This window comes from Corvus brachyrhynchos, unplaced genomic scaffold, assembly GCF_000691975.1.
Source record: "Corvus brachyrhynchos isolate BGI_N302 unplaced genomic scaffold, ASM69197v1 scaffold30, whole genome shotgun sequence".
Taxonomy (NCBI): domain Eukaryota; kingdom Metazoa; phylum Chordata; class Aves; order Passeriformes; family Corvidae; genus Corvus; species Corvus brachyrhynchos.
The window spans coordinates 1795779-1811925 of NW_008235742.1; the positions used below are offsets into that span (position 1 = coordinate 1795779).

At 47.0% G+C, this 16147-nt stretch overlaps 2 protein-coding genes across 5 annotated transcripts in view; both read left to right on the forward strand.

The window, feature by feature from the left end:
• SDR39U1 (short chain dehydrogenase/reductase family 39U member 1) overlaps nt 1–3397 on the forward strand; it is a 9752-nt gene extending 6355 nt beyond the window's left edge. For 2 of the 3 annotated variants that reach the window (XM_017743292.1, XM_017743341.1), the window contains 5 exons: nt 161–267; nt 602–684; nt 1261–1382; nt 2437–2580; nt 2799–3397. In XM_017743292.1, coding sequence (XP_017598781.1) covers nt 161–267; nt 602–684; nt 1261–1382; nt 2437–2580; nt 2799–3214 — 872 coding nt within the window. In that variant the 3' untranslated portion in view covers nt 3215–3397. Of the gene's footprint in view, nt 1–9; nt 268–601; nt 685–1260; nt 1383–2436; nt 2581–2798 lie in introns of those variants that run through there. The other variant, XM_017743407.1, reaches the window with a different exon arrangement.
• Nucleotides 3398–3870: 473 nt separating this feature from the next.
• On the forward strand, nt 3871–14316 carry LOC103624663 (olfactory receptor 4D2). Of its 2 annotated transcripts, XR_001865089.1 has the most exons (2): nt 3871–12600; nt 13866–14316. XR_001865089.1 is itself a non-coding variant. In XM_017743565.1 (1 exon), the coding sequence occupies exon 1, from the start codon at nt 11511–11513 to the stop codon at nt 12498–12500; it is 990 nt and encodes a 329-aa protein (XP_017599054.1). In that variant the 5' UTR covers nt 3871–11510; the 3' UTR covers nt 12501–13747. The 2 variants fall into 2 exon arrangements, 1 of the variants encoding a protein (XP_017599054.1); XM_017743565.1 differs by lacking the exon at nt 13866–14316 and having other exon boundaries at nt 3871–13747.
• The last annotated feature ends 1831 nt before the right edge of the window (nt 14317–16147 follow it).

Sequence of the window (16147 nt, forward strand, 5' to 3'; positions counted from 1 at the left end):
CCTCTTCTCCCGGGTATGGGAAGCTGGACGTGGTGCGTGGGCCAGGGCCCGGCGGCGCTGCCGGCGCTGCGGGGATGCGCTCCCAGCCCCGGTTCGCCTCTGCGGCCGGGGAGCGGTGGCCCAGGGACACAGCGGTGACTGCCTGTCTGTCTCTCACCAGGTGGTGGGACAGGCTTCGTGGGCCGAGCCCTGACCCAGCTGCTGCGGAGCCGAGGGCACCAAGTGACCCACGTGTCCCGACAAGGGGGCACGGATCGGATCAGCTGGGTATGAGATGGGAGCGGTCACAGGAGGGGGAACGCGACAGGGCTGAGAAACAAGCCTGCGCACCCTGGCTTTCCATGGCGTAGAAGGACTCTGCCAAGGGAAGTCTGGCTCCTGTGGATGTATTTTTGGGCTGCTGGGTGCTCCATGGGTCACAGTCATTGGAATGGGTGCTGCTGTAGCTCCAAGGAGCAAAACCTTCTCCATTCGTGCTTGTGCCCCAGAAATGTCAGGAAGAAGCTGGCTGGAGTTCCTAGGAGCCTGCCCTGCTTTTTTGTAGGGAAGGCTTGAGTAGAGGGGAGGCTTGATGTGTGATGTCTCTGTTACTCCTGCCTAGGAAGAGTTGTCCCGCTCCGGACTGCCCCCGTGCGATGCTGTGGTCAACTTGGCTGGTGAAAATGTCCTCAACCCTTTCCGCAGGTAACTTGATCTTCCATAGTGCTGTTGGGACAAGGTGAAGGCAACACTGTCCTGTGTTGTCAGAGAAGGTGGAAAGGGAGGAAACAACATCATCAGGAAGCTCTTGAGTTAACTGACTGTTGACATTTGCATCCTCAAGTACCCAAAACATTTCTGTGGGCCTGGTAGGTTCTGAGAGACCTTTGGAAGAAAGGTTCCCTTCTGGATCTACAGCTGGAGGCCAGAAAAATTAGTCCCACATTTTCAAAAGGACATTGGGTGCCTGTATTTGATAATGCAAAATCAGAAGCAAAGTTTGACTTCTAGGAGGAACACCAGCTTTGGTGTCTAGCTCCTTTGCTGACTTTGTCCTAAGGCAGTCCAAACCCCACAATCTTTTAAGGGAAGTGAAGAGCCACCATCTTCCAAAGCTGCATTTATGTTGTAAATGACATGTCCTCCCTTTGCTCTGGGGTGGGGGAAGTTCCTGTGACCTCTGCTGTGCCTGTGAGTGGGTGTTGCCGGGATCCCCCTTGGTGGTAGTGTTTCCTGGGGTGTCCTTGTGAGGTGCATAATCCATGGTTCTCCCTTTTCCAGATGGGGTGATGCCTTCTCCAGGGAAGTCATCAGCAGCCGGGTGGAGACCACGAAGACCTTGGCCAAAGCCATTGCTGCTGCTGAACAGGCACCCCGTGCTTGGGTCCTGGTCACTGGCGTAGGTATTGGTTGGGCCTGGCCAAGACATCCCTCATGCTGACCTGGAGAGGTTTTACCTGCAGACAGAAACACAGTTCCATGGGAGCACATGTCTTGCCTTGAAATGTCAGCTTCATTGCCATCAATGTCACTGTGTTTAGGCAAGCCATGATAAGCTTTTTAGTACTGCTGGAGAGGAATTTGGGTCTGTATGCTTTGTCTTGGTGTCATTAGGACAGAAGTTTTTTTGTGTTTCCCAGTGAAAGCCTTTAGGCATTCTGTAGAACCAATTTGTCTGAGTAAGGCCTCAGCTGAAGCTCTCTGCATTGTCTCCAACTTTGCATTTCTGCTTGCTGCAGTCCTCAAAGCTGCCGTGGTTTATGCTCTGTGATGCCCAGTATTAAAGCAGGCACCTTCCAGCCACTTCAGTGTGATGCTTGCAGGCCTGTTTGGGTTTTGGGGCTGCCTGAGTGTTAGTGCATCCTACTGAACCCATAGAGTGCACTGGTAGTTCAAAAACTTGTCAGCATTGCCATCAGAGACCCTGTGCTGTTCATATGAGGATGTCCCTGGTGGAGTGCCCATGCTCATAGAATCCCAGAATGGTTTGGGTTGGAAGGAGCCTTTAAGACCATCCAGTTTCACCCCTGCCATGGGCAGGGACACCTTCCACTGTCCCAGGTTGCTCCAAGCCCTGTCCAACCTGGCCTGGGACACTTCCAGGGATGGGACAGCCACAGCTTCTCTGGGCACCCTGTGCCAGAGCCTCACCACCCTCACAGGGTAGATTTTCTTCCTAATAGCCAGTCTAAACTTACTTTCAATTTGAAGCAATTCCCCCTTGTCCTGGAACTCCAGGCCCTTGTAAATAGTCTCTCTGCAGATTCCTTGTAAGCTCCCTTCAGATACTGGAAGGTTGCAATTAGGTCTCTTTTCCAGGCTGAGCAATCCCAGTTCTCTCAGCCTTTCCTCACAGGAGTTCTGGGCTCCTGGAGGCAGAGAAGATGGTCTGATGGGGAAGGGGGGGCTTGGTGGCATCATTTGACCCTTGACTCCCTTTTTGCTGTTACCCTGCAGGTTATTACCGCCCCAGCCCCACAGCTGAGTATACTGAAGACAGTCCAGGAGGGGATTTTGACTTCTTCTCACGCCTGGTGAGCTCGTGGGAGGCTGCAGCTCTCATCCCTGGGAGCCCAGCTCGTGGAGTTGTGGTGAGATCAGGTGAGATGGGGCATCATGCTTGTTAGGGTTGACTCTGCTTTACTGCTGGGGCGAGAGTGGGAAGAGGGGGGTAAAGGGCATCAGCTCTTCTGTCTCTCTTCGTTGGTGTCCTGTTCCAGTCCAGCCCTCTAAGGATTCTCCTGCTTATAGGTCTGGGTGTGGAAGGGGCTTTTGCCCTTTGGGCAGGGGCACCTTGTCTCACTCTCTTCTCCCCACAGGTGTAGTGCTGGGTCAGGATGGTGGTGCAATCTCTCAGATGCTCTTGCCTTTCCGTCTGGGACTTGGAGGCCCCTTGGGCTCTGGACTCCAGCCCTTCCCATGGATCCACATTCGGGACCTGTCTGGGATTGTGTGTCATGCCCTGGAGAAAGAGTCTGTGCGAGGCATCCTCAATGGTGTTGCCCCATCCTCCCCTGCCACCTCCAATGGCACCTTTGCTCAGGAGCTCGCTGCAGCCCTGGGGCGCCCGGCCCTGGTGCCAGTGCCTGCCTGGGCAGTGCGGGCTGTCTTCGGGGCAGAGCGGGCGGTCATGCTGCTGGAGGGACAGAGGGTGCTGCCAAAACGCACCCTGGAGAGTGGCTACCACTTCATCTTCCCCGACCTGGCTGGAGCTCTGAAGGACATTGTGGGTTAAGGCCTTCCCAGTTGGGCTGGGCTGGGCCCTGTTTTTGTGAGCTCATGGGATGTGCCTTCCCATGAAAGAGGGAAGCCCTGCCCCTTCACACTTCCCCATCCCCATCCAGAAAGGGTGAGCGATCTTTTCCCCATGTATCTCCCTGTGTGCATCCCAGTTTAGGAATCATCCTTCTTATTGCCATCTGAATCTCAACATTACCTGCATTTGGGGAAGGGCACAAGCCCCTCAAAGGATTGTGACTGTGGAATTGCCTGTCTTCCCTTTTGCATGGTGTGTGTGTGAACTGCTGGCAAAGCAGCTGGGGGTGTAATGTCTTCTCCCCTGAGAGACAGCTGGCATCAAGAAAGAGGTTGTAATGCTGCTGTAATTCTTCCATGGTACTGGAAGTCACCCTTCCTGTTTTTCCCCATGATGACATAGGCAAAGCAGAGGAGCATAAGTCTCAGTCTCAGTGGTTGTGGGAGAAGGTCCATCTTTAGGGGAGTGCCAAGGGTGCTGAATACTGAGTGCTTGGAGACTCTGCCCTCTCTTTTCGTGTGGCTGGTACCAAGTTGATGTGTCAGTACCTTCAGCTGAGTCTAGTCCAAAGAATTACCCCCTGCCAGGGTTCCATATCCCTTGTGCTGCAGCAGGGATGAAAAAAAAAAAAGGCAAAAGGTGAACAATCAGGCCTTGGCCCCTGGACTGCTTTGCCTTGGCTGAGTGCCCATTACATCTAAGCTTGTGCTGAGGAAAACTGGGTGGTACAGCACTGTGTGAGGCAGTGCCAGTCACTGCTTTAGTCTAAAGGAGCATTTCAGCCATTGCCATCATTGTCCTTACCTCAGATTGGGGTGGTTTTCTTTCATTAATCCCATGGGGTGGTACTTGTGTTCAGGGTGTTCCTCCTGACTGGGCACTGAGAATATCCAAGCTGCCTGGTCTGCCTTGGGAAGCAGTACCTCTTCCCTTGTAGAGAAGATGGCAATTTCATCATCTCATAGTGGCAGGAAATGTATCCATATGCTTCCCTTGACCCACTTCCACATCCTAAAGTGGGTTGCAGGGTGTGAAGTCCACAGAGCAGTGAAGTTTATTATAGCAGTACTTCTGGAGAAATATTCATAGTGTGATGTAAGTTGGGGCTCAAAAATGCTGTTAAAAGTTACTTCAGGCAGATAAAGACCTGCTCTTGAAATAAGAAACCATCCAGAACAACAGCAGTCCACATATTTCTGGTTTATGACATGTTGTTAGAGTAGCTGAAGAATCAGTCTTGGTGAAGTCTAGATGCCCCACTCTTCTGCCTCTTTACTCAGTACATCTTGGAGACAGAATGGCAATCTGATGGCTTTCCAGGCAGGAAAATTAGAATGGGACTGTAGATGGAACTGGAGATAGTCCTTGCAGTTAGTGTAAGCACAGCCAGGTGAAAGGGGACTTTGGGAATAGTCACAAAAGCAATATGGTTTGAGATACATGTGGGTTGCTTGGACTGTGTCTTCGCTGTCTGTTAGGTGCAGCTTCCTTCCTCTTCCCATGTGCTTCACTTTCCTGTCTGTGAGAGTGGGCTGACCTACTCTGACATACAGAGCCAGTTCCTTGTGGGCCAGTACAGTGGGGACAATCAGCACTGCTGCTTTAGTTACTTCAGCTGGGTTTTTGGAGCCTCAGGCTTCAGAGCTTCCCCAGATGTTGTGGTCTGCAGCATCCTTCTGTCAGCCAGGCTGGTTAGCCAGCCCAGTTAGGTCATTTCTGTGCCTGTATGTACCTTGATGATTGCAATGGCTGTGGGTTGTGACTGGAAATGGAAACAAGTATAGCTGGAGAAGAACTGTCACCTTCAGCTCTTCTAAAAGGGGTGTTGTATCCCACAGAGGACTGCCACAAAGCAGAGTTCCCAAGCCTTGGACTCCCTGCCTGGATGTGTAACTCACTGGGGACTTCTGAAAAGTTGCTTCTGCATGGTGTTTGGCTTAAATACATCACAGGTTTAAATGAGCTTGTCATCTGAATCTGTATATGGGATCTGGAAGCACTGTCTTCTGAGTGCAGTTAAGCCTTTCCATCATGATAAATTCACACACACCCTGTGCCCCTTTCTCTGTAGTAGAGCCACAAAAGATGTGTGTTTGGGTGATAGCAGGCTGAAATCTAGATTGGATGTGTCTGGTTTTGATGGCCTTAAGGAAGCCCTGATCCTCAGGCTGCAAGACTTTGTGATCCTGAGTACAGGTGTTGTGTTACCCCAGTGCTGGCGTTCTGGTGCTCAGGGCTAGCAGAGTGTTTCTGCAGGCACACCTGAGCCAACTGCTGTGCCCCTCTGCCTTGGGGCAGGTGTCTCTGATGATTGTGTTAAGCCATGTGAAGAGCAGCTGCTGCCTTCAGCAGCTGTGGTCCAGGACCCTCCTGGGTGGCCACTGACACCCCAGCCTGGGGGCCCCATACCCAGGGTTTCTGTCCAAGCTGAGGACACAGCTGTTCCTTTCCTGTTTGCAGGGTCAGCCAGCCCTGATGCTGAGCTGCTGTGACACATAGACACATGGACAAGTGACACACAGTTGACACTGACACAGCTGTTAGACAGCCCCAGCCAAGATGCTGCTGTTGGCAGCACCCCACCTAGGACACAGGTAACACACAAGCACCAAGCATGATGGGGCTGGCAGACACACATGACACCCTCAGGGTTCGCAAGCACATGCACTCAGGAATCCTTTGAGCACTGGTGTGACCCCTCTGTCCACCCAGCACTCTAACATGGACCACTCCTGACCCATCCCACAGGTCCCCTACTTGCCAGCTGGTCCAGCTTGAAACACCAAAGATGCAGCACCCAGATGCTTATCCCAAAAGCACACCACACTTGCAGGTACCAACGTGGATCCCTTGCCCTCCTGATAATCCTGCCCAGACCTGGAGTCTCCTACTTGCCAGCTGGTCTGAGTTTTTGCTGGTGGATACCCACATGCACACCTGGTTTGTGGGATGTACACACAGTTGCCTCCCCCAGAATCGGGCGCACATGCTGTGAGTGGCTGTCCTGCTCCAGCTGCTGGCATGGAGCCTCTCACTCCCCTTGCTTGTGCTTTCCCCCCAGCAATTGCTCTTGTGGACACAGGGTATTCCTGCCTCAGTGGCTGTAGGGTGAGTTGCCACTGGTGTCAGGAGCTGCTACCACAGGCTGGGTCTCTGCTGTCCCTGTGCCCCTCTCTGACTTCAGTAGCTGGCCCCAAATCTGCACATGCTGGCTACCCGCTAGCTGGCACTTGGTCCTTGCAGCATGCAGATGGGACCCTGTGAGGTTGCACAGGGAGAGTTACAGATAGATTAAATAAGCCAGGACTGTGGTGGTCAGTGTAGAGCTCAGCCAGACCAGCGGTGCCTGGCCCAGGTTTACACCCAACCAGCCTCTTATAACCCTTTTCTGTCTAACCTCCTCTTGGCTGCTCCCTGTCCCTGCACAGTCCCTCAACGGCTGACATCCCACTGTCTTCATCCAACATCCTGGACACTCAGGTTTGCATCCTTATCAGCTGCAAAATCCTGGCTGCCTATGGGTTCTTAAAAGCTCATCAACTGGTGTGAGTGATGCCATTTGTTTCTGGTTATTTGCCTTGTTAATGCTAATTGGTCAGGTTTTATGACTGTCTCCCATTACTTCCCTACTGTAAAAATAAATGTTCTCAGCCTCACACATCCTTACCCCTTTGGGTGCCTGATCAGGTTTTTTCTCATCATAGCCTCCCCATCACTGTATGCCTTTTATGGCTCCTTTGACCAGATGTTCCCAAAAGAGCAGACATGCTCCTTCCATGTCCCCTGACACTGCCCTGCTGCTGGGACTCTGGACAGAGGCTGCACCCTTCACTCCCCTGGGGCCCAAATGGGCCTCCTTCTGGGCTGTACTCAGAGTGGCAATGACCCCTCTGGGCATTGAAGGGGTTGTGTGTGTCAGCAAAGGCTGCAGTCACTGGTCCCCCATCAGAGGCAATAGGCAGGAACACACGGAGGCACCTCTGTAAGTATCAGTTTGTACAGGCAAGTCCAGTGTATGGCTGTGATAGCCACATCTCTCCAGGCACCAGGGCATGTGACATCTGTGACCAGGTTGATCCTGGAGTTCTGGTCTCATTCTGGCAGAGCTGAGTGATCTGCACTGGTGCCTCACTTTGGGGTTAGCTCTGGGCTGATTGCAAAGTTGCAACACAGTATTAAAGACAGCAAGGCTTAATTCTGAGTTTTTTGTACCTGTCGTAGTTCTGCACCATTTGTATTGTTAGTCTGCTTTACACATTCTTTCACAAATTGTTAAGACATTGTTTTCCTAATTAAAGTTGGTATTTCCCTTCCTAGTACCCCTTATTTTCCACTGAACCGTGGTTCAGACTTGACTGGGACAATTTTCCAAGATTTTAGAGCATGTTGTGACTACCCTCTCCCTTCTCACAGCTTAAAAAATTGTAAATCTGAAGCTGAAATTCTGGGCAAGCATCTGTGTTTCTGTCTGTGTCTGGGACAGGTTCCTGGCTGTGCTGCTGGTTGAACCTGCCAAGGGGAAAGCAGCAGCCCCATCCCTCAGCCTGGGCAGAGACCCTGAGCCATCAGGTGTTTAGGCTGGGCTCACAGAAGCTTTACAGGAGGGTCCTGGGCTGGGTCTGCAGGAGGTGACAGCTGCTCCTGACATCCCTTGACAGTGGATTGTACCGATTACAGTCACTGTCAAGGCTGGTGGATCTCCTGGGAGAGCCCTTGGAAGAGGTGGGTCAGTGTCCATTTCTCTGGTTAGGTAACTGTGGCTTCTCTACCTGTTGGTGGGCATTTGTGCTCCTTTGTGTATGTGTAGACCAACTTTTTCCTGTATAACTAAAAAAATTCGCTTTGTAAGGGATCAGAGAAGTGTTTTGGAATAATCACTGCCCTGAAAGCTTTACTGATACGACAATCCTATAGCAATGACTGAACTTTTATTTCAAAGCACAGTTGAACACAAGCTCCAGGGCAGCAAGTCTGTGGTTGGGAGAGTTATAATTTGCATTTTCTCGTCTTGTGAATGGGAGAAGTGACTACACTGCCATGAAAATTCCCATCTTAGTTCTGTTCCAATTATCACAAGGTTCCTGCATCTGCACGTGGTCCTGATCCACATGACATGAAGCACTACAAGAACTTTTTAATTAGCCCCATGGTGACAAAATCGAGTTTTGCTAATTATATTATTGTTATTCTTTTTTGAATGACCAGAAGTGCAAGGTGATTTGAGATTTTGCTTTCTTCTTGAATCCCATCATTTCCCTTAACAAAGGCATCAGGAATCCTACAAGGGAAGGTTGTTGGAGTCTTCTGTTGGAGGTAGCTTTGCATCCCCTGCTCCTCTGAGTAGAGCTGTGCTGTATTATCTTGTAACTTGAGAATGGCGTCTCGTAGCTTTTGTGAAGCTGGATCACAGAAACAGGAGTTTGCTGAAGGTTTTTGCTCTTTCTGCCAAACATTCTGGAAGGACGAGGAATTCCACACGCTGCCAGTGACCAGTGATTATACTGTGAAAGAGAAGATGACCTGAAAACGCTTGCTTATCTCTTGTGATATATCTTACTTAAGAGAGTCATCTTGAGAGATACTCCCCATGTGTTGGGAGAGGTCTGAGAGAATGCAGGCTGTGCTGCACGAGTCCGAGCTGTCTCACAGCATTTCTGTATTTCAGTTTTTCGCTGGAGCTCGAGCTTACTTTTATGTTAGGGAGATTACTGAGGCAAAAAAGAAAGGTTGGATTAGAGTTGAAAGCAAATTGCTTTTTCTCTCCCCCAAGCTTCTGTGAAAATACTATTTTTTATGGGAAATGAGAACAAACAGGATTATTATTAATAGTAATCATTATAATAAATAATTACTATTATTATTATAGTATTAACAGGATTGCTAGAAAACATGATTTCATACCGAAAGCAGCTTTCCTTTTTGGACCTGTGGAAAAAGTCTGCAATTTTCAGGCAGAAAATAGGATTAGGTGTATAAGGATTTAAAATGGAATTATTCACTGACACTAAGGAGCTAACTGTGACGGGGAAAAAAATTACAGAATCCCTGCAGAGTATTCACCAGAGGCAATGGAAATGTACAGCAAGTTCTGGTTTCTACAGTTGTCGGAAATTCCATTTTGGGAATAGTTTAACAGTTTATAGGGGAAAATAAAACAGTTGTGGTTTATTCTGCATATGGCTTTTTCTTGTAAGAAATTAGATTTTTGTTTCAGCAGCCAAATAGAGGCAGCAACTTCTCATCAGGGAAATGGCTCAGTCATCTTGGGCTGTGGGTGCAGGTGAGCAGATGCCATCTTCTCTTAGAACTTCCTCACAGTGTCTCCAAATTCACTGGATATTACAACATTATTTTTCTAAAACTTGAAACACCGTGTCTGTGATTTTAACTCATGCCAGTTATCTGACTGAAAAGAAGTTTGAAAAAGGACTGTGATGCAGAGATCTTTGTAATAATCTAATGTAAGGGAAGGTCAGAACTTGGAAAGAAATTGGGGTTGAGCTGTCCATGGAGCCCAAGGAGGAGTAGCCTGACCACAGTGGTGTCACCTTTTAGGGGGAGCACATTCCCTCTCCAGACTTCTTGACTCTGATGGGAGCTGAGACAGCCACCTCCCTTGTCCTGACTTACTTTTTAGTGCACAGATCACCTGGCCCAATGTGGACTTACATGTCCAGCTAGTCCAAATGATGGGAGTGAAGGATTAAGGAAAGCAGGTCCTGTGTGGGTGACTCTTCTGTCTATATTCAGACACAGAACCCCTTCAGCTGCATGGATTAAGCTTCAGCTCAGCCTAACTTGCAAGTCCTTGCTTTAGGTGAGGTGCATTCCAGGCAGAGGTGCTGCTTTACAAGCTGAGGGGTGTGGCTGATGTTCTAGAGGGAAGGGATGCCATACAGGGGGACCTTAACAGGAGAGAAGTGGGCTGGGGCAAACCTCAGGAAGTTCCACTGGGCCTAGTACAGGGTCTTGCGCATGGGTGAGGGCAATCCCAAGGCTGGGCAATGAATGGATTTAGAGTAGGCCTGCAGAGAAGGATTTGAGGGTGTTTGGTAGATGAGAAACTGGATTTATCCTGTCGATATCCTCTCACAGCCCAGAAAGCCAATCCTATCCTGGGCTGCATCAAAAGCAGCACGGCCAGCAAATCAAGGGAGATAATTCCACCCATAAACTCCCCTCTCCTGAGACCCCACCTGGAGAATGGTGCTCAGCTCTGGGGCCCCAAGCATAAGAAACACATGGACCTGCACAAATGGACCATGGGCCTCCTGATCCAAGGAGGGCCACAGGTATGGTCAGCAGGCTGGAGCACCTCCCCTGTGAGAATAGGCTGAGAGAGCTGAGGTTATTTAGTGTATGGAGAGGTGAGAAAGCTCTGGGGAAACCTTCCAGCAGCCTTCCAATACCAGAAAGAGGCCTAAAAGAGAAATAGAGAGGGACTTCATGCAATGGCATGTAGTGATAGGAGTTGTGGAGGACAGCAAAATGGGAAAAGTAGGCAGTACACTGGATGGCAGGGCTGGTATTTGTAGGGACAGTTTGGTAAGTCTGACATGAGTAAATATGCCATCTGGCATCTGAGAAAGGACAAGCCTGTGCAATCAGCAGAGGCTAGTGGCCTGTCCAGGAAGCAGCTGTGTAGATAATGACCCTGGTAGGCAAACAGCTGAACAGGAGATGGGAATGTGTTCCTCTGTCAAAGAAGGTCACAGACAGCTTTGGCTCTGCTAGCAAAGGTCTGGCCAGCTCATGCAGGGAAATGATCCCACCCCTCTATCAGTGCAGGACTGTGGCAAGACCACAGTGCTTCAGGACAAGAAAGACAGTGATACAGTCGACTGAATTCCTTGGAGGGCCTCCAAATTAATCACTGGGCTGGATCACTGGATCTCAAGGAGAGGCTGAGAGAACTGGATATGTTCACCTTTATGGAAGAGAAGGCTAAGGGGAGACCTTATTTCTGTATATAACTAGCTGATGAGATGAGGGTACAGAGGAGGTGGAGCCAGACGCTTCCTGGAGCAGTACAACAGTAAGATGAAAGGCAACAGACACTAACTGTAACATCCTAAGTTCTCTCTAAATGTAAGGGAGTTTGTTTGTTTGTTTTTCCTATAAGACTGGTCATACACTTGAACAGTCCAGAGTTTGTGGGACTTGATGACTTCCAGAAATCCCTCCCAACATTCTATGATTCTTTGTTTTAATAATTCTATAGTCCAACACACATTTATAGTCATCTTTATTGCTCTTGTTGGTGCAGGGATAAAGAATGGAATTAAAGAACATCACCACTACGGTGACAGAATTTGTCCTGTTGGGCCTGACACGGAATCACAAGCTGCAGTATTGTCTCTATGCGATCTTCTTTCTCATCTATGTAATTACCTGGCTAATGAACTTCACCATCATTGCCATGGTGGCTGTGGATCAGCAGCTCCACACACCCATGTACTTTCTCCTGGCCAACCTCGCTTTCCTTGACATCAGCGACTCCTCGGTCAACACTCCCAAACTGCTGTCAGGCCTCCTCACCCAGCGTACAACGATCTCATTCAGTGAGTGCTTCCTCCAGATGTTCTTCTTCCATTTCATTGCAGGTGCAATGTCTTTTTTACTCGTAGGGATGACGATTGATCGGTACGTGGCCATCTACGAGCCGCTGCGCTACCTGGCTATCATGAACTGGAACGTGTGCATAGGACTGGTGGCAGCTGCGTGGTTTGCTGGATTTCTTCATTCTGTTATACAAACTGGTTTTCTTCTTCAGCTACCATTCTGTGGCCCAAATGTACTGGACAATTTCTACTGTGATGTCCCTCAAGTCATCAAACTAGCCTGCACTGACACTCGCAGGGCTGAACTACAGATGGTGTTTAACAGTGGAGGGATCCTCATCACCCTGTTTGTAATCTTGATTATTTCTTACATTGTCATCTTGCTTAAGATAAGGATGTGCATCACAGAAGGGAAGCGAAAAGCCCTGTCTACCTGTGGGACACAGATAACTGTTGTGAGCTTAATATTCATCCCCTCCATCTTCACCTATGCTCAGCCTGATAAGAAACACCCTAGGGACAAGGTGGCCTCCATTGTTTATACTGTGGTCACTCCCATGCTAAACCCAATGATCTACACATTGAGAAACACTGAGATGAAAAAGGCCATCAGGAGAACACTGGGGAAAATATTTCTGTCAGGAGGCATACAGAAACCACATCGGATAGCAGATCCAAAGACATCAAATCTGGTGTTTCCATGACAAAACTCTGTTCACCACTGGTATCCCTGCTCCTTCAGTTAGCGAGCAACTTCCTAGATGTGAGATGGGGACAACATTCACCTCCCATCAGTTTAGGAAGGTCAGTCACATGTTTTCTCATCCTCCATGGAGTATGGTATAATGTTTAGGGCCTAATAAAAGTTGTTTGTAATAAATCACCTGCAAAGACATCACCACGACACACCCTGGATACTGACCATGCAAGGGGCCCTACCCACGCCCTTGTTCTCTCCTGTGGAAATCACAGCTGAGCCTTCCACTCCAGCACGTCTCACTTCTCTTTAGCAATCCAGTGTAGTTTCACCTCTACGTTAGCACTGATGCCTTAAGGAACCTGAAATTAAAACAACACACTTTTGAGATGGTATTAGTATAGGAGGTAATATAAAGGCTGGTCTTTATTGGAGGCCTCCAGGGGCAGACATGGAAAGTGTCCACAGAATGCCCACCCTCCCCCAGGGTGAATACAGTTTGATAAGTTTAGCAAATCAGTATATTTGACAAAAATCACCAATTAGACACATAAGAGGTGAGGTAATTTCCCCCCCTGGGTTCAACCCTTTTCTAAGTCTTCCCCCCTCAGATGGGAACTAAGCTTTGTTTATAAAAATACGTCTCGAAGAGCGGGTCTCAACCTTGGTTCCTAGGGAGAACTAAGATAGGATAGGGGCCTTGGAATGTGTTTTGTCTTTCTGCCTATCAGGGCAGGGAAAAGTACTGGAAAAACTAGCTAGAATACAATAATAGGCTGCAGAGCTACAAATATATGTGTAAAGAATACAGAGAATATGTGAAAGAAAAAAGGCAAAAATCAATTTGGCATCAGCATGATGGCATCTGCACATTACTTCATTAGTAACTTCACTAGCAATGTTGAGATAGAGAAAAAAGCATACTGAAAATGCTTTAGTGGGAGAAAATTCTCAGAGCTGTAAGGGTTATTTAGGTTTAGAGCAGTTTGAGTTTAATTCCCTTAGAGAGACAAGTGAGAAATGAAATCCCTCATGACGGTAGAAACAAAAGAAACCCCCACAAAACATATAAACAACTGATGGGAAGAGAAAGTGATACGAGGATGTAGAATTCAGAATAAGAAAAAGAAAAAAAAAAGATAAAAGTAAGAAAGTAATAAAAGGAAACAAGAGGAAAACACCTCCTATTTGATGGTTTTGTCAAAGGTCAAAATTTCATGTCATGTCTTAAAATCAAAAAATTCCTTGACATTCTTTGTTTTCTCCATCTCTCCTTTCTTCCACGGGGAGCTGAAGGGCTCATTGTGCTGGCTGTGTGTATAAACTGACTGATATTTAATTTCTCAGCTAACTGTGAATCCTTGCCCATCAGGCTGGAGGTCTGACTGCCCAAATGTCAGCTGTGCCCAGGCTGCCTCTGATGGAGCTGCTTCACTCACTCCCTGCTGACAGAGGGTGAGCATTGTGTGCCAGAGACTGGAGAAGGGTTTGTCTCTTTGCATCCTTTAGATAACGCTTTCCTCACCTCGTCAGAGTGTGTTGGTTGTTTCTGGCTCCAAGGGTGATAATTACAGAATTGTGGCATCAAGCTGTAAGGTGCACGAATTTATTTATAATTATTTATTGTATTTATTGTTTATTGTAACTTATCTTATTTCTGAACCATGTGACCTCTAGGAGCCATCATCTAGAATTCTCCAGATCACTTTTAATATAAATTCAACAATTCAAGAAATCTAGCTTCTTTCCTTTCCTTTTCTCTTTTCTTTTTTTTTTCTCTTTTTTCTTTTCCTTTTCCCTTTCCTTGCCTTTCTTTTCCCTTTCCTTTCTTTTCCTTTTCCCTTTCCGTTCCTTTCTTTTCCTTTTCCCTTTCTCCTTTCCTTTCTCTCTAATATACATTATATACTATATATACACGTGTATATTAATAAACCCCTTGTAATGTCAATAAAAAATTAAACTCAACACTGACCTTTAATGTTATAAGCTAAATTAAAGAAGCAGCACATTCCAACAATGTTAAAATTTTATTTTGTGTTTCTAGAGTGAAGAATCAAGTACTGCACCAATGACACATGTCTAATGACTAATTTAGCTGTTTCCCTGGAGCCTCCTTAAGGAGACCAAGTGCACCCATGATAGGAGGTGATCTTGACAGAACCATAAACTGTGGCAGCATGTCAAGAGCTCAGCAGCCCATATCAAGACAGACATTTAAATCAGTACTAATTTTTGTCACAAAAAGTGAATTAATTAATTATTAAATACCATTTCACACAGACTTCTGAAAATAATTAATAGAAAGAAATTAAAATGTTAAAATAGATGAGTTCTTAAAATGCATTCTTCCATAAAAATGCTAGAATCAACAGTTCACATATTGGGGTTGGGGAGATGAATCCAGGCACAAACTTCTGCCCTGATCTATTTGTGAAGCTGTGATCCACTGAATCCATAATTTAACCAGAACTTCCCATTTTTATACAGGAGAGAGGATGGTGTAAGTGAGCTCTGCTCTAGCAAAACCAATGGCTGTTTCTTAGAGACCAAAAATCAGTGCTCCTTGCTAGAGGTGAAATTCTGATTTACACCAGCTAAAGACCTGTCTGGCTTTCTACCGCATCAGTTTCTATTTGGGGTATCTTTGATGCACATGTGGCATTATGGAAACAGGAAACAGAAGAGATGGATTCAGGAAAAACAGTAAATTGCTGATAGTGTTTGGTGGGAGGGCACTCCAGCAGATATAAAAAGGGTTTATTCCAAATGGATGAATGGTTTTGGATGTCTCTTTCTCCTTGGGCTGGAGTCTGAGACATCTTTAAAAGAGGCAAATTAAAAGTTTTAACCATTTGGAATGCAATGTCCCTTAAAGTGATTAACACTACTGTTACTATACTAGAGTAATTAATCTTTTTTTTTTTTTTTTTTAAAGAAATGTTTCTTTCAGTATTATCTTTTCAGGGAATAAAACAAGAAAAAAAATTCTCTGTTTTTACAGAGGTAAAAGTAGATCAGGTCCCAGAAGCAAAGCCTGTAGAATTGTAAATGAAATTTCATTAGCTCTTTCTCCAGTGTTCTAATTATAAAGAAAAAAGGGTTTCAACAATACAGAGACAAGTTCCCTAGAGGAGTTTAAGCAAACAACATTGCCAAATGCAATTAACCACTTTGTCATTAACTCAATTCATTGCTGTGAATTAACTCAGTTCATTGTTGTGAAGTTTCTGAAGTCAGGCAATGGCTTCATCCTGAGATGACTTACATTGCCTTTCTCTTTTACAGGCAAGCTAAACCAAAAGAAGAACATTATACTCAATTATACTGCCCTTTACTGCCTTTATGGTCAGGTAACTAAGTCAGGTGAAACCTTAAACCTTTCTGACAGCCTTCAAAGATCAGGATGACCACACTGGTAGTGAAGATTTCTTTTGCTTGGCCTCAATATGGAAACCACAGTTCGGATGCTGCAGGCTCAGGCCCAGGCTATTCACCAAGCCAGGGGGCCTGTTCTATTCAGAACAAACTTCAAAACCCTCCCAAATAAATACTCCTAGGTTGTAGCAGCCCTTTTCTCTGTGTGCCCCTGCAGATATCAGCTAATCCTCTTGAAACTGTCTTCTTTTCATGCCTAGATGAATTTCTCAAGCTGAG

What these genes read in the sequence shown, in the direction of transcription:
- LOC103624663 (XM_017743565.1), top strand. Translation starts at nt 11,511, where the DNA reads ATGGAATTAAAGAACATCACCACTACGGTGACAGAATTTGTCCTGTTG.